At 39.5% G+C, this 22,461-nt stretch overlaps 1 protein-coding gene and 1 pseudogene across 6 annotated transcripts in view; one reads left to right on the top strand and one right to left on the bottom strand.

Moving 5' to 3' along the window:
- Phldb2 (pleckstrin homology like domain family B member 2) overlaps positions 1-22,461 on the bottom strand; it is a 196,633-nt gene that overhangs the window by 9,693 nt on the left and 164,479 nt on the right. For 2 of the 6 annotated variants that reach the window (XM_070030266.1, XM_070030267.1), the window contains 8 exons: positions 20,146-20,235; positions 15,962-16,111; positions 15,150-15,332; positions 13,424-13,564; positions 11,685-11,784; positions 9,531-9,545; positions 8,500-8,520; positions 2,955-3,159 (listed from right to left, as the gene is read on the bottom strand). In XM_070030266.1, the coding sequence (XP_069886367.1) occupies positions 2,955-3,159; positions 8,500-8,520; positions 9,531-9,545; positions 11,685-11,784; positions 13,424-13,564; positions 15,150-15,332; positions 15,962-16,111; positions 20,146-20,235 (905 nt within the window). The remainder of the gene's footprint in view (positions 1-2,954; positions 3,160-8,499; positions 8,521-9,530; positions 9,546-11,684; positions 11,785-13,423; positions 13,565-15,149; positions 15,333-15,961; positions 16,112-20,145; positions 20,236-22,461) is intronic. The other 4 variants (XM_070030269.1, XM_070030268.1, XM_070030271.1 and 1 more) reach the window with 2 other exon arrangements.
- On the top strand, positions 17,214-17,551 carry LOC138832628 (large ribosomal subunit protein eL31-like; annotated as a pseudogene).

The raw sequence follows: 22,461 nt of genomic DNA on the forward strand, positions 1-22,461 counted from the left end.
GTGAATGGCTTTTCTCAAAAAAAGCTAAAGCCAAATGCATCCTTCAAGGTCTAACAAGGGTAGCCCGTGAGAGATAGGCCTGTTAGTTTAAAGATCCACATCCTAGCCCAACAAGATCCCCAATGAAGTTCGATGCAAAAGACACCAAGGTCTGATGTCATTTTATTCTCTTGGGAATGTATATCCTCTAGCTCTTTCCATTATGAATTTAGATGTGACCATTTTACTAAATGATGATATAACTGAAAAACGACTCCTATAGGGGCAATAGTCAGTAAATGGCCAGTTTTGTAAGCAGCCCTCACCTGTCATATTAAAGAGGAAACGGCACAAAAGGATTCAGGGGAATCAAAATCCATGGTGAAAAAGACCTAAACCAGCAGAAAAGAAATTTATAAAAGTATAAAAAATGTATATATATATATATATATATATATATATATATATATATAAGAAATTTATAAAAGTTGCTGTATTCCTAGCAACTCAGGATGCTGAGATCTGAAGATCAAGATTTGAAGCCAGATTGGGCAGAAGAGTTGAAGTTACTCTTTCTTCAGTTAATCAGCAAAAAAGGTGGAAGTGGAGGTGTGGCTTCAGTGATAGACACTAGCTGTGAGTGGAAAAAGCTACATAAAACAGTGAGGTTCTGAGTTCAAGCCCCAATTACCAGTGCATGCAGGTGTGTGCACACCCCCCACACACACATTCTCTCTCTCTCTCTCTCTCACACACACACAAAGTATACATAAAAATAAATAAGCGGAGTCTGCTTGATTATAGATAACCTTGATTATAGATAACTTGATCAAATCAAGCCCAGGATGACTGAAATCTATAGCAAGACTGTTTTGACAAGATAAATGTACAGTAACACAGAGCATGTGGCTAATAAAGTCAGCACTGTTGGCCCCATTACAAAGCCTACTCTGGACAACAGGGGCTGTTTTAGGAAGACTGGATCCTTACAAGCTTAATAATGAAGCTGGGCTTGATAATGTTATTCTGTGGCTATTTTTAGCAAGGCATTTTCTCCTGAGAAAGAGGAAACCATGATTTCTTATTATTGTTTTCATTAGCTACTGGGAGAGGTTCAAAAGAGTGAGTTCTGTTCTGTTTAGCTATCAAGAATTAAAAAAAAAATCTTGAATTTATGTGGAGAAATCTTACTCCTCTTCCTTGGTAATGCCAACTTCTTCGATGGAATAGGCATAAATATCATTAATCTAATGAAGAAAGCTGAAAGTATTATGTGGCTGGAGGTCAGATAATACCACAAAATTATGTAGCTGTAGCATCATATATATGTCTTACATCCACAATGACTCACTGTTAGGTTGTTTAAAAAAAAATCACAAGTTAAAAAATAAAGTTGGGCTGAGGACGGAGTTTGATGGTAGATCATATACCTAGCATGTATGAGGCGCTGGGTTCAATCTCCAACACAAAGTCATCAATAGCCTACCCCTATTGGACACATTTTTGGTACAGTCCACATTGACTTAGATACTACTGTTTTACACATTATCTTTATCCATTGAACCTTCCTGAAGACTGTCACAAAGGACTTAAAATTCTACTGAGCTGAAATTTATTTTCATGATTTTACACTAAAATATCCCCAAATTATGAAAGAAGTAATACCACACTGAAATTCTAGCGACACCAACTTGGTTTTGTGGCTTCTTATGGCATCAAAAGCCACTTGCAGAGTGATACAATTGCTTAGTTATGAGGACATGTGCCTTTCCCTTTTGTGTTGAAACAATATTATTGTGACTCCTGGAAAGTCACGAGTCAGACATTGGTTTTGCTTTGTCAGCATCTTTATTTACACTGTAAACAAAATAGGTCTTAAGACTTAGCAAACAAGTAACTGAGGGTAAATTCCACACAAAAATCTCTATTCTGCTTAAACTGCTGGGTCATGTTATGGAATAATCCTGTAAATGCAATCTGAAGTGAAATCTACAATTTCTGTTGCCTTTATTAGCACTGATCGGCTTTGATCTTGGGCTCATGCTCTGAGACATGAAGAAAAATTATGGTCAAAGACTCGTACTGAGAGAGGTGCTAAGCCTGTCATCAGTAAGAAGTCCTAGATGAGATGGAAGGCAGGGCTGGGTCTGGAAAGCAGCATCTGGCTTTGGTTTTATAAACTAGGGGTTGGGGCATTCATTGGCAGAGCTCCAGAAAAGGAGAAACACTAGGACCCGTTTGTATTCAGATGTGGCTCTAACTCCCCAACACTGCTTTGCTTGCACTAGTGTATGAATAGAAATGTGGATGGCTAAATCCTTAAAAATATTTTAATATACAGAAGAGCTAAAGCTTTCCTTCTACTCAGGCACAAGGATTTAAAAAAAAGAACCCAAAAAACAAACACTGAAGGTATGACTCTACTGTAAATGATTTCTTCATTTAATCAAAAGCAGCGCAAATGGAGCTTGGAGTCCACTCACAAAGGTGCTTCATTATTGAAGCACTGCATATCCAAATTCAAGTGTAAAGAAATAAGATTAAGTAGAAAAATGAATCATATAATATCTGATTAGCTAAGTCATACAAGCTTTAAATTACTATGATTGTTTCCCCCTCACCCCCATACTGGAGATTGAATTCATGGCCTCATGAATGCTAGCCAAATTCTCTACCACTTGTGTCATCCCTCCAGATCTTTTCGGTTTTTCAGCTAAGGTCTTGCTTTTTCTCGGGCCACCTCATCTTACAATCGTCCTACCTCTGCCTCTGGGATAGGGGATTACAGACAAACTTTACCTTGCCCAGCGAAAAGATACTATGTTTAAGGGTCTCCTTAATAGTTTGTCCTCTTCTGACTCATATCTTGTGTCTTAGAAATTTGGTTTTGCACAATGTCTTAAATTGATGAGTTCATGTTGGAAGCCAGCTGGGGCTTTTCTAAAGCAGAAATTCCACCCATCAGTAAATCTTACCTAGAGATATTGTCAGGTGAACAGGCAGAGATGCTGGTCTCCATGCTATCTGAACTGTCCAGGCTCAGCGTGTCAAAGGCCTGGTCCTTGTAGCTGTGATCTGGGTAATGGAAACTATTCAAGTAGACATTTGACTCTGAGGCTGTGCGGTTGTAAAATTCAGATTTCTGCCTTTGTCCTTCACTCATCTGCTGGTGATTATAACCTAAGGAAAGAGCCATAAATATGTAAATATGCCTACATTATCAGACTTAGAATCTTGTAAGTGTGCAGACTCAAAACAGCAACCAGAAACATCTGCATTTGAAATTGGGGCCTTTGCTTCACTTTGTTTTGAAGCCAAGCAGATCAAAGGAAACAGCAAGCAAGAGTTCCTAAGAAATGGTCTTGTGTGCTAGTGGGATCATTTGGCACACATTTATCTCATTTCTAAGACTAGCAGCCCAACTGTGAATAATACAGCAGCACACACCCAAATTTAAAAGAAAATGAACCAGAAACCCAGTGAAAGCCTTGAATCCTCTTAGAACTATGTTCAAGTGTAGGCACAACCAGGCCTAGTGCAAGCAACAGCAGGTCAAAGGTCAGATACTTCTTCAATGCTCTTCACATGTCAGGAATCAGGAGTGCTCAATCTGGCCACTAAACAGCAAGTGGAGCTTTCTGGCACAGGAGTTGAGCGAAGTGTGTCTCATACTGTTCTGACTAATTGGTTGGGATCCAAACTGCATTCATTCTTTCTGTCTGTCTCTTCCTCTGTCTGTCTGTCTGTCTGTCTGCTTGCCTGTCTCTTTCTCTGTCACTCTTTGCTTGTCTGCTCTGTCACATGCTGTCTCTGTGTCTCTCTCTTTCTCTTTCTCTCCCTCCTACCTCCTTTCCACATTCCCTCCTTTCTCCTTCCCTCTCTAGCAGTTTCTCTACAAATCACTTATTTAAAAGATTCAGGCCTATCAACCCTTCAAATGGTTGAACGTTGTCCCCCTCTGCCTCACTGTGTATCATATAACTGTCTGTTCCCCATTTTAACATTCACCTGTTAGATAGGTGGTAATAGCTGTTGGAAAACATAAACATCAATAGGATCAAAAGCACCCTAAGTGCCAGGCCTTTTCTTTACCCTTCTTAGCAACATTAAGCAATGGGCCTAAATTGTGGCCTGCTCTCTGATAGCTGGTTTGGGCATTACAAATCAAATTGTCTATTTTTCAGTTCTCTTTATCATATACTCACAAAGCTGATACTCATAAACAAATCCCCAATTCATTAATTTTCTTTTCTTTATAATTTACTTCTCCTTAATAAAAATTTTTTCTACCTAAACAGGTATTATTATCCAGGGAATCAGTACCAAGGATATTAAGAATTTACAATTAAGCCATTTCAATTTTGCCTCTTCTCTTTTGCTCTATCTTTCTTTCTTTTTTCTTTTTCTTTTTTTGGCCGGTTGTGAAGCTTGAACTCTGGACCTGGGAGCTGTCCCTCAGCTCTTCAACTCAAGGCTAGTGCTCTACCACTTAAGCCACTGCACCACTTCCAGTTTTCTGGTGGTTAATTGGAGATAAGAGTCTCATGGACTTTCCTTGCCTGGGCTGTCTTTGAACTGCGATCCTTAGATCTCAGCCTCCTAAGTAGTTAGGATTACAGGCGTGAGCCCCTGGCACCTGGCTGCTCTATCTTGCTATGAGGCTTTTAATTAGCAATAAAATAGTCCAAAAAGCGGGCTAAGGACAGAAGGGAAGTAATTCTAATCTATCTTTCTGATTATTTGGACTTTGCTAGAAAACCATGCAGACATCGAGGTACAGAGATAAAAGATTTATTGCTGGTCGGCAAAACCCCTTCTCACAAGGGAGTAGTAAGAAGAATCACTTGCTATTGTGAGTGACCCATATAACCTAGGAGGTTTAGGAGAGACTAGAAAGGGCTAGGAGGCAGAGACCATGGTGTGGACGAGAGGACCAGGGGCTTCATCATGGCGGACTAGGATTTATGGCTGCTATCCAAATAAGGGATCCTGCAACTGCCCAGACTTGAAGGTCACTCTAAGGGGCTCTTGTTGCCTTCTATGGTGGTAGCTGCCCCAGAGAAGTGCCATCCCAAGGTAAGGGAGGTTGGAGACTGATTATTTATTGCCTTTACTAAATGGGCTTAGTGTTGCCTAGGAAGGGAGCATGTTAAGCTTTGGAGAGGGGAAGGAGTGTACTAAGCTATGGGAAGGGAGTTCATTTCTGTCTGTCTGTCTATCTGTCTATCTCAATTGCTTCCTCAGCAACTGATTAAAGGTTTTCTCATTCCTGGTGTCTTAACAAAGCATTATGGGACCACTGTTTCCATAGCTTCATACAAAGTTTCCTGCCATTAGTGTTTGGAGCAGTTTTAGAAATTTAAGTGAAACTATGATATTTCAGATGAACGTGTTTCTGGAATTTAAATTTCCTTTATTAATCTGCCATTATAAATTATAAACACCTATATGTTAAAGCCATATATTACTTAGCTGAAGAAAGATGCAAAACATAAAAGTACATTGGGAGACTGGATTGAAGATCATTATAGTAACATAAGAGGCAAGCCTAAAAGATGCTTTAGTTTAGCCTGTGAATTAACAAAAAGTCCCCAAACTCTGTATCTGGACCTTTCATCTGTGTTAGTCTCTGCTGAAGTTTCTTTGCACTCACATTGGGCTTCAAGAAATAGGAAATTCAGAGCTGGGAAGGTGGCTCAGTGGTAGAGTGCTTGCCTTGCATGCATGAGGGAAGCCCAGGGTTTGATTCCTCAGCACCACATAAGCAGAAAAAGCTGGAAGTGGTGCTGTGGCTCAAGTGGTAGAGTGCTGGCCTTGAGCTGAAGAGGTGAATGACAGCACCCAGGCCCAGAGTTCAGGTCCCACTACCGATAAAAAAAAAAAAGAAAAAGAAATAGGAAATTCACTGATAAGCACCTTATGGAAGGCAAACTGCTCTTCCCACTGATAAGGTCTTATCTTACAGAGAAAGCCGAAAATTTGGGAGACCATCTCGATCCAGTTCCGTTACAGTAATAAAGTGAAAACAACTGCTCTGGAATTTCTCCAAGGACAAAGACTGAGATAATGGCCAACTAAGCCACTTTGTGATTTGGAACTGTTTTGATAATGCTACCTTTCTCCTTGCCTTCCTCCAGTTTTCCATATTCATTCTAAAGTCCATGATGTACCTCAGAAGATGGCTGAAAGATGTAACTGAAATGCTATTTTCCCATGGCTGCAATGTAAAAAAAAAAAAAAAAAAAAAAAAAAAAAAAAAAAGGCCCTCTCTTTCTTTTGCCATGTCTTTATATTTGAGGATGACTTTGGGTTTTGGTTCTAAAAACTCATTTCAAGAAACTATTGTTGCAGAAAGTTTACATCAAGCCAGTGTCTTCCTAAGCTTTGTGCTTTTATTTTTTTTAAAGGCAAAGTAAATAATTATTCAAATATTTACTTTTTATAGTTGAACTCTTGGAATTTTTAATTGCTCTTTTCAAATTGTTTCCTAATACTCATTATGAAAAGAAGAAAAACAGACATTGTTTGAAAAGGTTACATGTGAATATTTCCGTATGATTTTGAGGCTGTGGCATAAGAAACTTCCATATTGGGAAGAACTACATGGGAGACATTTCCTTGTTGGAATATGAAAAAGAAAAAGAAAATCCCTCAAAGACAGTGTGAGGATTTATATCCCAGGCAGCGACCTGTGCCTGGCCACCATCTCCTCAGCTTTGTACAACCAGAAAAAGCCTGTCCCAGGGGTTGACTAATACTGAGGTTGGTCGAATGATAGTGAACATTTTTCTTCAAGTAACTGCATATATATGCTCTGCCTCTCAGATCTTCTAGAGCTGTGGTTTCTCTTTGTTTTGTTTTCTTCAAAAATATCACACAATAAGAAAATGACATCCGGTGAGTGTGACAGCCAACCAGGAGTCCAATGTGTCAGATTGCACAAGGATGTCCCAATGTATATGGTGAACATAAATTCATCACACCAACTTGCTGTGTGCCAAGGTTTGCCTCTACATCTGCAAGAAACTTCTAGTCATTTTGGTAGCAGGTCAAGCACCTTACCTGGTTTGGCAACTTAATTGACAGCTCCTATGGCTAAGGAGCTTATCTATCAAATGCAGGACTTCTATCTCCCCTAGATCCAGTGTGAGAGGAAGGTTTGCCTTAAAGGTCCAAGCAAGAAAACTGAAAAAGCAGATAAACTCCCCTCTCCTAGCATATCTCCTTCCTAATGTTAAATTACAAGATTAGGAGATAGAGGAGGGACTAGCTACATCTGTCTTACTGAAAGAATAAAAAGTATGTCTGTCTCCCAGAAGGGAGTCTGGAAGGCTCCCTGTTATTTTTGGGTGGGCTTCACCCATTTTATCCACGCAGAAGCCATTGTCTAATGGTTGAGATTGTTAGAAAGACATGACCACATGCATCCTGTCCCCTGCCCGCCCCCCACCAGCTCAAAAAGAATAAAGGCAGCAAATAACAGTTGTCCCTTTGAGTCTTTAACTCCTATCTTCTGTATGGGAAGCAGGGAATGCTCTATTTATCCTTCCTTTCTCCTTTTATACTTAAATCCTTGCTAAAACTTTCACCCAAAGTGCTTTACATAAATGGATCCTAAGACTGAGGGAACACCTCATCCATCCTTCTATAACAGGGGCATGGCCCTCACATCTGCATTCTGAAGAACTTGTTTTGGGATTTGGGCTCTGGCTTGGTCATCCATAGGCACAACAAATTGCCATACAGGAAAGACCACAGAAGAGGCTGGGACTAAAGAAGGACTTGGCTGGAGTTCTAGGGAGGAAGCAGCTACAGGCCTAGAACCCCACTCTGCTAACTGTCAAGGAGGATGATTTGAAGTCCTACTCACACAATTTATTTGGCATGTAGAGTCCACAAAATTGGCATTAATGGAATACACTCTTCCTCTGTAAATTCCAAAGATCCTAGTGGCTAAATAAGGAAATGGAATGCATCGACTGTTTGGAGTGAGGCACAAGAACAGACTTAAAAAAAAGGACAGCCTTCCTCTCCCCAACTCTACTTGGGTTTTGTTTTTATTTTTATTTACACGAACAGAATAATGTTCAGCAGAGTAAAAGCAACTACAAAATCAAAGCAACCTTGAAAATGCCCCAAATCCTCCCATTCTAATAGAGAGAGCTGCTTGAGAGAGCAATTGATAAGATTTATAAAGCAAGACCTTATATCTAAAGCTCATCTCATAACACTCTACAAAACAAGACCAACTCTCCTCCTTGCCTGAGAGAGCCAGCAGTTTAGATTCACAAGGTTAATTTATCATCAGTCTTATTTCTAAAGCTCATCTCTACGAATTCTGGACCCAAAAGGGACTATATAAATTAACTATTGTAAGATATGTAAAGTTTTGTCAATGTATACCAAATGTATGTTTCAATGGTTATCTGGGCCTTCATATAGAAAGTGCGAGGACTTAAAATCATAACCTAGGCTTAAAGAATAAAACTAACCAGGGTTTGTGACAATTCGGCCTCTCACCTGCTGAAGAATTCGTTCTTCCTAATGATAGTCCATAGAAGGATGAAGGCCAGGACAGGTCAGGAATGAAGGGAAATGATGGAGAAAGGAAAAAGTTACAAGATCAGAAAAGATGGTGAGAGGACAGAAAAATATATAGTACTTCCAACATGCAGTCTCTGATGGCTTTAACATTACCAAAAGAACCACTGAAGGATGCTCACAGGTTTAGACTCAATCTAAGTTTCAAAAAATAACTGAAGGAATTTTTTAATGACTTTATGATACATGCATAGTTAGTTAAAAAAGAAAGATTTGTTATTACGGAAACATTTTTTACTGTATTCATCCATCAGACAATCCAAAGCATTAAAAACAAACTTGTGTCCAATGAACACTTCTCTTTTCTCCACGCAGACAATAGCAAATAGTTTGTAAGAGCCAACGCTTGAAAAATGCCATTCTGTTATTTGAAGCACAGTCCATGGAATTTTATAACAAGTTTTTAAACATCCTATAGATAACTACCTAGCCTCAGTCATCGCCAGGATACAGATTTAAGACAGTCATTTAAACTTTCTTCACTGTCCTCTAAAACTGTCTTATTAAATAAGTTTCAATGGAAAGAATAAACAGAACGTTCTTAAAACCTTCCCTCGTCACGCTTGTCCCCTTCCTCATTTACTTCTACCTGGCCTTCGTGAGAGAGGGACGTTCAGTTTCACACTTAGCCTGTACACACCCCACTGCCTACTGTTCTTATGTAGATGCTAAACCTTCCAAGTTCATGCTTTGTATTTCTTGCATGGTGTGACTCTGGGATAGAAACCCAAAAAAGGAGAGTCGTGCAGCTGTCAGGAGAAAACAAGCAGCTGCCCTCAGCATTGTGTTTCTCACAAAAGTACAAAAATATTTTCTTTATTGTGTCAAAGGAACTAAAAAAATAATCCACCATGGTAAAGCATAAAATCTGATCACTTCTAAAGATGACTTGACAATGACCTTTTCATATTTGCTGGAAACAAAAACACCACACAAGGAGATTATCATACCTTTCCTGGACCTTCCTGCATTTAACAACAACAACAACAACAACGAAGAAAAAGAAAGAACAAAGATTGCATTCATTCTGAAATAGTTGACAAGCTGTACAAAAGCCAATGATCGTTGCAACTGCTCTCTACTTTTATCTCTGCTCTCAAATTTCTTTGTTGGCCTGGCTCACTTTGCCAGTGCTATGCAAACAGAGCTAAGGAAGGCTGTACTTACACCAACATCCTTGATGCATCCATTATGAATAGCAGCAAAAAAAAAAATGGTGCATGGAAATTAAATGTGTACGTAAGAAGTGAAAAAGTCAACGTTTGAGTTAAGGAAAATTTATTAGGTACATTTCTTTCCCTCCCAAACCTTGTAGTTTTAATTGCATTTTCTATTTGAATGAAAAGTCCAGTAAAAAAATTATAAATGTATAAATGATTCATTCTTCCTAGTTCTAGTGAGCCATTTCTTCAGCCTTCGTGCAAAATTCTGCCAACTTTGTCGTTTGCTATGCCTCTAAGAATTAGTCTCCCTGATCACTGTTCCTCTAGGTGGAAGAGCCAAAAGCAGCAAGCTGGCTTCAGAAGAATCATCTCTGTGTTGGCAAACCTATAACTGTTCTCTATTTTTTCAGAAGCCATCCATTCAGAGTCCTGAGAAACTTTTAGCAGAACATCAGCCTCAAAGCTGTAGCAAAGACTGGAGCTTCAGTCTTCTCAGGAACACAAAAGATAATGTTCATCAAGAATGAGAGCACAGAGATAAATCAAAAGCAAATAATGGCTTTGTGGATCTTATGTCCCTAGGTGAACTAGGAGCACTGGGTTAGCTTTCCTTTATGACGCTAGCATAGAAAAATGGATTCAAAGCACAAGAGATCAAATATTCCTTCAGATTCACTGTGTTCTCATAAAAATCCTCCTACAGGATAATGTTAACACCTCTAGAGTTTGATGTCTATCCACTTAGTGCAAAGGTCTAGTTTTTCTTGCTTTCTACTTTAAGGAAATATTTTCCATCATGTGTGATCCCTCCCAATTTCCCTGGTGTGTGCTCAGTCTTCCCCAGTGTGCCACTGCAACACATAAAGCATGTGTGCTCTGAATGGCCTTGTGTGCTCCACTGGCCAGGCTACACTTTGATGTCTTTACTCACTGGTAAAACACATTTAAAAGGAAGCCTATTCATAGCATAGAAGAAAGAAAGAAAGAAAAATTCTTCAACAGAAAATAAGACTCGATTCATATGTTCACAGTGATAAATCAAAGTCAAAATACAAAGACTTACTTATGCTTATTATTTAGCAAAATTAGGAGATATTTTTAGCCTACTGAGAAATTACGGAAAACAAAGAGAAGTTCCATCAAATGCATTTTATTTAAATATTACAAGGAAAAACCTGTCTTCTAAATTATAAACTTCTCATAAATGCTATAGGTTTCATTAATTTGTTTTTGCATTTTTTTTGGAGTTCTGACCACCATCATTTCCACCCCCAATAGTCAAACCATTTCTAGTAATCATTTACAAACTTCCTGCAAGTGATATCTGACATATACCCATATGTACCCATTATATGAATATACACATAAACTTTTATGTATAGTATCTCTAACTGTATTAATGTATCACAATATAAGTATATATTTGTATAATATGAGTGTGTGTATACATATACATGCACATATTTTCCCCTTGGTAGAAAACCAGTATTATCTCCGCCCCCCCACCCCCCCAGCACCATGCAGAGAAGCCCAACAGTCAAAATTGAATTTTAGCCTTCTCACAAGTATGGCTTCCAGCCCATCCAATCCCTGAATGTATTTAGAAGCCAGAAGTTGAGCACAGTAGTCTCCATCCCAGCTATGATGGAAGCCTACAGCAGGCAGATTGTAGTGTAAGCATGTGCCCAGCAGGAAGTGATACTCTATCTTAAAAATAACCAGCACACACAGAAAAAAAGGCTTGAGGTGTGTGCTTAGTGGTAAAGTACCTGTCTACCAAGTGCAAGACCTTAAGTTCAAACACAAGTATCACCACCAGAAAAAAAAAGATGAGTAAAATTGATCCCCTTTCTCATATCCCCAACTCTGTTGTTACTCCCTCTCCCTGAGAAATTTTAAAGCTTCTCAAAAGACCACTCTATGTAATGGCAAGGTACATACCTCTGAGCATCCGCCGAGATTCTGAGTCTTTGGTCATGGTTGCCAGGGAGTGTGGCAGCACGCTGCCACAGCTGTTGCTCTGCCCCAGAGGCATGTGAGCCTGTGATAATCAGGAGGGAACATGTCAGGCAAACATCACCCCAAAGTGTCCTTCAGAAAATGGTCACATCCTTGTTTCCACAGCTTCTATCTAAGTATTGAGGACTGAGAAGGTAGGTCTTCATGTACCATTTGTTGATACTAGATGGCCAAGGCCAGTCACTGTTCCTCCTAAGAAACTCATGGCAGTCTTAATGTCACAGCACTTCTCCAGTGGGGGAAGAAGCTATCTATTGGCACATGCGTGAATGGCCGAAAGTTCTTCATGCATTAGGAGCCGAGGGCAGAGACAGGGACAGGAATGCATGCATACCATGCAATAGCCCACGAAGACCTACACTTGTTCACATGCACCAATTTCTATTGACCTCCAGTTTTGCAAGAAATGGAAAACTGGAGAAATACACTAATACCCAACTGGTATGCTTTAAATATAAATATAAATAAAATATACTTGAAACATCCACAAAAAAATAAATGAAAACAAAGTTCCTTTGATTCCGGACAAAGAAGGGCCAGTAACTCCTGCATTAAGAACTCCCTGCTTAAGCTGGGTGATAGTGACACGTACCTGCCACCCTGGCTACTTAGGAGGCTAGGATCCAAAGGATCACGTTTTCAAGCCAAAGGCAGAAAAATCTGAAAGATTCTGCCTCCAAAATGCCCTGTAAGAAGCAGGACTAGAGGCATGGCTCAAGTGGTGGAGTTGATAGCCCAGCAAGCAAGCTGGGTAAGCTTGAAACCCTGAGTTTGAACCCTGGGTCCAAACAAAACAACAACAGAAAATAAACAAAAGAAAGAGAAAAATGAGTCTTCTCATCTTTCATTTGACTTGTCCTCCATGTCTGAAATGCCAGAGGGTGTGCCAGTAGAACATAACGGGGCGGGGGGGGGCACAGACATTGACTCCCATGGGCCCCCATCTCAGCATAATTAACTGCTCAAAGCTCTGGCATTGGTCACTTAGCTTCTTACACCTCAGCTATCCATACATATGAATGACACAGTAATCACTAAACATTTCTATTGCCTGATGATGCTAGGTTTTACGATGAAACTATTTTCCAGGCACTGGTGGTCCATGCTTGAGAGCTGAGGATTGAGGTTCAAAGCCAGCCCAGGCAGGAAAGTTGGTAAGAAGCTTCTCTCCCATGAACCATCCACAAAAGCCAGAAGTGAAGATGAGGCTTAAGTGGTTCTCAACCACTTGAGTGAAGCCTTGAGTTCAAGCCTCAACACCACCACAATAAATACATTAATTAATTAAAATGAGACTACTCACATAAAGGGCTAAGCCCAGTGTTAAACATGTAGAAATTGATCCAACAAACACTTGGGGCTGTTACTGCTGGAGTCCTAAGACTGGAGTTTAAGTCTGATCTTATTTCTAAATCTGGGGTGCAGCTATCCCAGGGGCCTGTCAGGTGTGTAAATTGGGACAATGAAAATACCTGCAACCACATTCTTTATCCCCAGAACATGTAACTCTAAATATCCTATGAATAGCAGAGAAAAGCTAGTCATGATGTCTGCCACACAGCAAATCCAATGCATGTTATCATAAGCTTTTTTTCTTCCAGGCCCCAGCACGTTGGTGAAAAGACACTGGGTAAAGGAACCCTTGGTTCTTCCAGTCCTACCTTGGGGGCGGTGCTTCTCCCCATGGTAGCACTGCTGAAATGTGGGGAGATGGACGGTGTGGTTTTCTTTCGAGGCAAAGTGTCACTCAGATAGAGGCCTTCTTTATGCTGTTTTTTCCTTTCTTCCAGACTTCTAAAGTGCTTTAAATGCAAATGTAAAGCAAAATGCAAAACTTGACTAACCGCAACAGATCAGGGAAGAAATGATGATATATATGCTTACACAGACATTTTCAAATTTTAACTGTGATTTTCTACTTCTGCTTATGTTGATGGACAGGTTTTGGTTAGCCTCTGCTGTTACTGAACAATGGAAGAATTTATTACTGAATCACCTTTCACTTCTGTAGTGCTGCCTTGGGGCTTCAGCACAACTTAAGAGTGATTGTGAATGTTGCTGTTAATTTGATGGCTTTTGGCATGCGGGTGGTGGGACAGGGTGTTGGAACAGCCAGTGGATCAAACAAGTAAACAATGGTCTGTCTGGATAGTTCAGTATGATGGCCCAGATCCCAGAGGCCAACAGGAAAGGACAGAAGGAAGTGGGCAAAGAGAAAGAGCAAATAAATAGAGAAGTTGGATGAAAGGGGTGATACTATTTCAGTGACATAAACACTCTCCAAATGTATACAAACTTTCCATAGAAGGCAACCTTCGAGGTTACTCTCCTAATCCACACCCCTACTGTAACTGTAATCTTATTTAACCCCCCCTTTCCTTCTCCACTCTCTCTTTTCCTCCAATTATCTTCACTAGTAAGGTGATTTCCTACACAACCCCCTTTTAGATCTGATCATTCTAATTTCAAACTCTTGAAATACATAAAAATTACCAGATGTGGTAGCACAGCATTTGGAAGGCAAAGGTAGGAGGAGCACATATTTGAAGCCAACCTCAAGTATTCCTTCTCCTAGCTTCTCCCTTATATCCATCAACCACTATGACCAATAAGAATAATTTGCTTGACTTCACAATATGTAGACGATAGTTTATGGAAGTATTTACTAGCATATTGAGGAAGATGTAAGATCAATTGTAGTATTTTTTGAAGATATGGAATTTGTTCAAATGCATCAGAAGGCAGAAGACAATCAAGATCTCAAAACTTTATAACAATCCTGTACCTTTAGAAGTACTAAATGTCAAGAAAGAGAGAGAGAAAAAGAGAGAGAAAAGAAAGGAAGGAATAAAAAAAAGAAAAAGAAAGAGACAGAAAGACAGAAAGAAAGAAAGAAAGAAGAAAAGAAAGAAAGAAGAAAGGAAGAAGCAACAAAAGATCTTGCCCTTCTAAAAATGACCTTTGAGCCAGGTGTTGGTGGTTCATGCCCATAATCCTAGCTACAAGGTCCTCAGATCTTGGTTTGAAGCCAGACTGGTAGCAAAGTCCATGAGGCTCTTATTATCAATTAACTAGCAAAAAGCTGGACGTGGAGCAGTGGCTCAAGTGTTTAGAGTACCATCTAGCCTTGAGTGGGAAAAACTATGGTACAATGCAAAGGCCCTGAGTTCAAGCCCTAGTACTAGTGTGCACGTGTGCGCGTGCTCTCGCTCTCTTTCTCTCTCTCTCTCTCTCTCTCTCTCTCTCTCTCTCTCTCTCTCTCTCTCTCTCTCTCACACACACACACACACACACACACACCAGCTTTAGAAAAGTTGAAGAAAAGATACCACTTCAGTGATTTTATTATCTCAATCACCCCACCACTCTATACAATTCCTGAATTACCTGTGGCTCCAGCTGCTGTTGCCTTCTGTGTTTCTTAGCTGGCAGAGGTGGAGGTGTGTCATTTAAAGGGAAAGGATCAGATGTAGTCATGACTTCAGGCCAAAAGGCTGATGGAGGTTGAGTGATAGTATGAGGAGAAAGAGTGGAAGGAAACATAAATCCAGAATAGACAGGTGATCTTTGCTTTATAGGAGAAAGAAAAAGTATAGATATGTGTCCATATATAATGAAAGGATAAGGCAAAGAAATGAAATTTACAATCAAATTGTTTTCTTTTTTTTTCTGTTGTTGTTATATGCTAACCAAAAAGTCAAGGTTGATGGGTCATATCTTTCTCTTTAGCCACTTACTAAACTCTACACTGCAAGTAACTTGGATGGGTATAAGGTATTTCATTTATTATTAATGACCACCCCCAAGAACGCTTTCAAAAAGCAGAAGATTCAAAAATAACTGAATGGCAAAACAAAGTAGAAAACAAAATCAAGCTGGAAAGGTGATTCAAACCAATGATTTTAGAAATATTTTTTTTTAATTTTAAGAAAATAGGTCAGGTTAGAGTGCTAAAGCATTGAGCTCATGTGCTTGAAGTTATTTCCATCCTTCCCCCTCTCTTTCTCATAATGATGTATATAAATACAATTTCATGGTGTCTGGCAAAATTGGTATGCTTTAGAAACTCAGCATCATTCTGCCAAACAGACAGCTGGCTGTCACACACCATCATTTTGCTTATTTTCGGCAAACAGTGGGTTAATTGTTGACATGAAGAAAAGCAGTGAATGAATGAATGAAATGTCATGCCCACACACCTCTGGAGTCTGGGGCTGGCTCCCCGGCACAGCTGAGGCAGGCTCAGTGACAGCAGCATCAGCGTCAGCATCAGCAGAGAACTGAGTGGAAGGGGACAGACTCGTGGAATGGCCACAGGGCTCATTAATTTCACTTACACTGAGATAGCCCTAAAAGGAGGAATTGAGAAGTTAACACAAAGAAAGCAAAAGCTGAGGCATGCGAGAGTATTAATGTTCTCAGTCCAATGGAGTTAGCTGACAGGGGCATAGCCAAGATACCTGGGGATTTTCAAAGGCTTCATTAAAGGAATGATCAGTAATTAAAATGAATGTACAATGTGGAATCTTGAAAGAAAATGATATTATCAATATTAAATCTAATTTGTTTTGGTAAAATCAAGATGATTCTGTGATCAATAACACAACACCTGCTACTTAACAATAATTAGAGATATTCAGGGTCATTCTGTGTAAGGAATGAAGTTGTCACAGTACATACATTGAAATCAACCATACACCAAGAAAATTGGAGGAATAAACTTGAGAATGCAGCAATTCCATTCAAGAACTTTCTCCACAGATCTTTACCCTTAGATTTTTCTTCTTTTGTTTGCTGATGAATTACCATGTCAGTAAAAATAAGCTAAGAGGTGCTGGGTTTTGCACTAAAAAATATTTATACAACAATAATTTATTTGGAGTAGAATTTAGCTTTTGAGCATCTGCATCTCAACCATCTGAGAATAAAAAGGACACTGTCTTAACATACTCAGACAGGCAGACACACAAACACATACATATATACAGACACACACAGGGACACACACAGGGACACACACAGGGACACACACACACACACAGCCCTAAGATGTAACTGAAGGCTATTTCAATTCAAAGCAGTTGCCCAACTCCAAATTCTTCCCCTGGGACAGAGAATACCTACTTGCTTTTGAACTCACTAATTCAGTTCTAGCTGTGGATTAGAGAAAGTATCTGTATGTCACATTCTCTATGAATCAAAACACCTATATATTTTATTTGTGGAAAAAGCACTTAGGAGTTTTCATAGGTAGCAATTATATAGATGAATCATGATTTTTGCCACACCAACAAAATGATATGAAAAAAGTAATAAAATGAATATTCTTTTTTTTAAAAAGTAAAACAGTGAAATCTGCCATTTGGGTTTCATTATTAGCTCACTGATGGTGGACATATCATTAATCCTATCAAAAAAATCACTGTGGCTTTCTGACTTGGGCCTATCAGAATGGCTCCCGCAAAGAAGGGCCATTCTGCCATCAACGAGGTGGTGACCCAAGAATGTACCAACAACATTCACAAATGCATCCATGGAGTGGGCTTTAAGAAGTGTGCTCCTCATGCTCTCAAAGATTTGGAAGTTTGCCAAGAAGGAGATGGGGACTCCTGCACATCGATATCAGGCTCAACAAAGCTGTCTGGGCCAAAGGAATAAGGAATGTCTCCTATCGGATGGACATGCAGTTATCTAGAAAATGCAAGGAGGATGAAGGCTCACCAAACAAGCTGGTTACTCTGGTAACCCCATTCAAAAGTCTACAGTCAATGTGGATGAGAACTAACTAGTGAGTGTCCAATAAAGCTATAAAATTGCTATTTTTAAACAAAAGTGACTATGGCTAGGGATAATGGCTCATACTTATAATCCTAGCCACTCAGAAAGGCAGAGATCAGGAAGATTGAGGTTCAAGGCCAGCCTAGTGAAAAACTTCCCAAGATCCTATCTATCTCAACCAGGTGATACACACCTGCACCTATGCAGAAAGTGTAAATAGGAGGATCTTCGTTGCATCCACTAGCCTAGACATAATGAAAGCAAGAAGAGCTGGGGCATGGCTCAAGTGGTAAAGCACTTGCCTGGCAAGAGCAAAAGCCCTGGTTTAAAACCTAGGACTAACACAGTGGTATGATATATTGAAGTCAAAACTTAAATCTAAGCTGGGAGCCAGTGGCTTACATATATAATCCTAGCTGCTCAAGAGGCTGAGAACTGAGAATCATAGTTCAAAGCCAGCCCTGGAAGGAAAGTCTTTGTGACTCTTATCTCCACTTAACCACAAGAAGATTGCAAGTGCAGGTGTGGCTTCAGTGATAGTGCTCCAGCCTTCAACAATAAAGCTTAGGGACAGTGCATCAGACCCGAGTTTAAGCCCCAGTACTGACACAAAACAGGGGGAAAATAAATAAATAAATAAAAAGAAAGGGAAGATTTTTATCCTGTCAAGAGAGGAAGGGGGCCAGGCCCTGGTGGCTCACTCTGGTGACTACTCAGGAGGCTGAGATCTGAGGATTGAGGTTCAAAGCCAGCCCAGGCAAGAAAGTCCCTGAGACTCTTATCTCCAATAAACCACCAGAAAACCAGAAGTGGCACTGTGGATCAAGTGGTAGAGCATTTGCCTTGAGCTGAAGAGCTGAGGGACAGTGCCTAGGCCCAGAGTTCAAACCCCATGATCGAAAAAAAAAAAAAAAAGAGGGGGAGGGAGGGACTGAAAGCCTCTCTAACTCCAATGCCACATCTTCCCTCTTACGCCCAGATGCATATCTTCCCTCTTCAGTCTGTTCTGCCCCCCAGTCTTCTTTACCTCAGAAAACAGTACTTGCCATCCACTCTTTCTTCAAATGATGTCATTGGTCTTGATATTTCCTTTATATTACTCTATCCCCACATCCAATCTATTAGTGGGAACTTTTGATTTTTGCTTCTAAAATGTCAAAAACCTATTTCTTTGTGAGGTTCTAGAGCCTCACACCTCCTGCCTACATGATTGCAATCATCTCCCTACGTGGTTTCCTGGATCTTCTTGTACACCTCTGATCCAGTATTCACTAAGTGTCCACAGTGATCCTCACTGTATGGGTACCTAGTGTCATCTTCCTATTTAGAATGACTTCATGGTGTCCTATCACATAAAGGAGAAAATGCAGTTTGTTAATATGACTTATTAGAGCCTGTTCCCTACCTACCTTGGTGACATTATCTTGTGCTTCTACAGTATAGTCACAATCAACCTTTGTTTACTGAACCTGCCCATTTCCATGTTCTCAGCAGTGGAGAGAAACTCTGAGATTGAATAAGCTAGCAAAGCTCTCAGCAAAATACATATTTTTTAATGCTTCTGAAGAGCTGGGTGCAGGAGCCTCACTTCTGTAATCTTTGCTGAGATCTAAGGACTGAGGTTCAAAGCCAGCCCACTGTAGACAGATCTAATAAATTCTCATATCTAATAAACCAGCAAAATGCCAAGAGTGTATGTTTGGCTCCAGAGGTAGAGCACCCACCTTGATTAAAAAAGCTAAGCGAGAGCTCAGGGCCCTGACTTCATGCCCTCATATGGACACACATACAAATGCTTCTCAGGAGCACATTTAGATAACAAGACCTATTATTGCAGTGAACATTTTATTTATTTTATTTTCACATAGCTACATGCAAAACAAAAAACAAAAAAACCCAAAACCTTTGCTGTGTAGGAATTTCTGACTCCCTTGTCCTTTCATAAGCAATTTGCACAGAAGAGTGGTTCTTCTACTTGTGCAATTGTTATGTAGAAGCTTTCTCCTTAGCTTATAAATATAAAGAAGCAAAAATACAAGGAAAATTGTTTCTTTTATCATTCAGCATTATAAATTTTACAAATCAGAGTTTATACATTCTATCTGCATAGCAGTGTAGCTCTGCCAAAGGATATTTGAAAAGGTGGCACTGGAGACTAGATGGACAGAGTCCATAGAGGTTGGTGGAGACAGGATCTCCCAAATAAAAGAAAAGTTGGCAGACAGAATATTGAGAGTCCAAAAAGAGAGAAAGAAAAGAAATAATAGACTATCATTCCCAATACTTGGGGGTATATAACGTTCTATAAAATTCAGAAGAAAGAGTAGGAAAGTGAAAAAAAATAAATAAAGAGAAAGGACCTACATTTTGTGAAACTCTAACTACTTCGCAATGTCACTGCCAAGCAATCTAATTGCATTTATACATGGATGCGTGCACACGTGTACATACACATACATACACACACATGCATTATATAAAGATAATCCCTGGACTCCTCTCCAAGCATAAATAATGAAGTGTAGGAAATCCGTAAAAGCATTGAGTGCTTTCATAAATCATTAAGTTACTGTGAGATGAGTGGTTATGTGAAATCATGGCTTACCTCTTTTAGAGTATTGGGGTTAACAGGAAACCCTTTTCCCCCAGAGAGGATGGTGTATTTCTTTTCCAAATTACAAAGATTCTCCTTTTCCTGAAGGAAGATAGAATCTATTAAACTTGGAGAAAACCTTGGGTATAATTAAGTACAATGACAGAATGAGAGATAAACCAAACCCCACAAATCGACTCATTTCCACATTTTCTCCTCATTCTTAGCAACAACTTGGTATTGTATGTGTCTCATCTCTACTGGCTGATGTGATGCCTGAGTTGTTCTCAAGTATATTTACCTAGATAATGTTTCATTCAAGATCAATTTTGTAAGTGATAACATAAGTGCACAGGGTGAGTGCTCTAATTGGAGCAAAAATGGAGGGAGTCCTAGCATCTCTTTTTGATGGAGCTTTTACAGCCCTCATTTTTTAAAAATATGATCTTTAAGTAGTTGTACAAAGGGTTTCAATTCCACATATCAGTTTATGAGTACAGTGTATTCTGATCAATGTTATGCCTTCCATCACTCTCCCCTGTCTCTCCAACCCCACCCACACTCTTGAGTTACCTAGTTCCAATTTCATGTGTGTACATTAAATATTATGACTATATTTGCCCATTCTTTCTCTTTCCATTTGTCTGCCTCCCCTCCTTCACCTTCCTCCACTCCCCCAAACACATATTTCAACTTCTAGATACTCATTTTGTTAAGCTATATATTAGTTGTTCAAAGGAGTTACACCCATGGGACTCTTCCCCTGAATATACCAGATAAATCTTTTTGAAAATAATTCTCCTAATTAAGAAACTGAGCTTTATAGTGATATACTATCACAATCCACTGTTCTATTTTCTTCAAAGAATTGTATGGTATTAACTTTTATGTTTGAGTCTAAGATCTACATAATTTGCTAATAACTTTTAGGAAAAAAGTTACAGATCATATTGCTTATTGTGGTATAATTCACAAACAGTGAATGCAAATATCTTTAGAATATTACTTGATGGCTTTTTTTTTTTTTTTTTTTTTTTGGGTCCGGTCATGGGGCCTGAACTCTGGGCCTGGGCACTGTCCCTCAGCTCTTCAGCTCAAGGCCAGCGCTCTACCACTTGAGCCACAGCACCACTTCTGGCATTTTTCTTTTTGCTTATGTGGTGCTGAGGAATCGAACCCAGGGCCTCATGCATGCAAGGCAAGCACTCTACCACTGAGCCACCTTCCCAGCCCACTTGATGGCTTTTTAAAAAAGTCATCAGCAAGCTTCTAGAGCTTATCAATAATTTTGGCAAAGTAGCAGGATATACAATCAAAACACAAAAATCAGTAGCCTTTCTATAAAACAACTCCATTTGCAATAGCCTCACAGAAAATTGAGAATAAACCTAACCAAGAAAGTAAAAGACTTTTATAGTGGAAACTATCAGGAAATAGACCTTCCATGTTCATGGATAGATAGAATTAATATTGTGAAAATGGCCTCTTTCTTAACCTAAAAGTAGCTATTAAAGAAATGCTCATTTCTTACAAATGGGACCATGGAATTCTGGATTTGATCTTCCTGCTGCACACTACTCTCACTCTATCAGGCATTTCCATGATCCCAGGTATCATATTTCTAGGTTAGTGGCCAGTATACAGAGCTCAGACCTTAAGACTTACCCCATCGACTTTGATGTGTGATATCTTATTCCTGAAATTGCATTAGGGACCATGCCAGAAAGCTGAGCTAAGAGTTGCTTTTTATTGGTCAAAGGTCTCTCTTTTCCTATTTAGTCCTTTTACTAAGATAGGTCCCTGAGGTAAGGATGATTTATTTAGCGATGACAAAGTCTAATTCCAACATGACGTTTTCCAGGAAGATCCACATTCATATAATTGGAATTCAAAACACTGGGGCAGCTGAGTCAACATATGTGACAGCAGTGAAAAAAAAAGTTTATGTTTTTAATGGGTTTCATACAGGCAAATAATGTACTTCAATTACTAAAACAGGGAAAGTAAGTTGGGTGCTGGAGGCTCATGTCTGTAATCCTAGCTACTCAGGAGGCTGAGATCTGAGAACTGTGATTCAAAGACTCTTATCTCCAATTAAGCCCCCGAAGTGGAGCTGTGGCTCAAGCATCAGAAAATGAGCCTTGAGCAAGAAAAAGCTCAAGGACAGTGCCCAGGTCCTGAGTTCAGATCTAGGATCTACATCAAAAAAAAAAAAAAAAAAAAGGAAAACTTAAAAAGTAGCAGAGGGAGTAGATATATACATTATTTAGGAATATATAGGTATGAAAATATTACAATGAAACTTCTTTATACAATTAATATGCACTA

The sequence above is a fragment of the Dipodomys merriami genome, unplaced genomic scaffold, assembly GCF_024711535.1.
Source record: "Dipodomys merriami isolate MVZ:Mamm:240054 unplaced genomic scaffold, mDipMer1.0.p SCAF_2, whole genome shotgun sequence".
Taxonomy (NCBI): Eukaryota; Metazoa; Chordata; class Mammalia; order Rodentia; family Heteromyidae; genus Dipodomys; species Dipodomys merriami.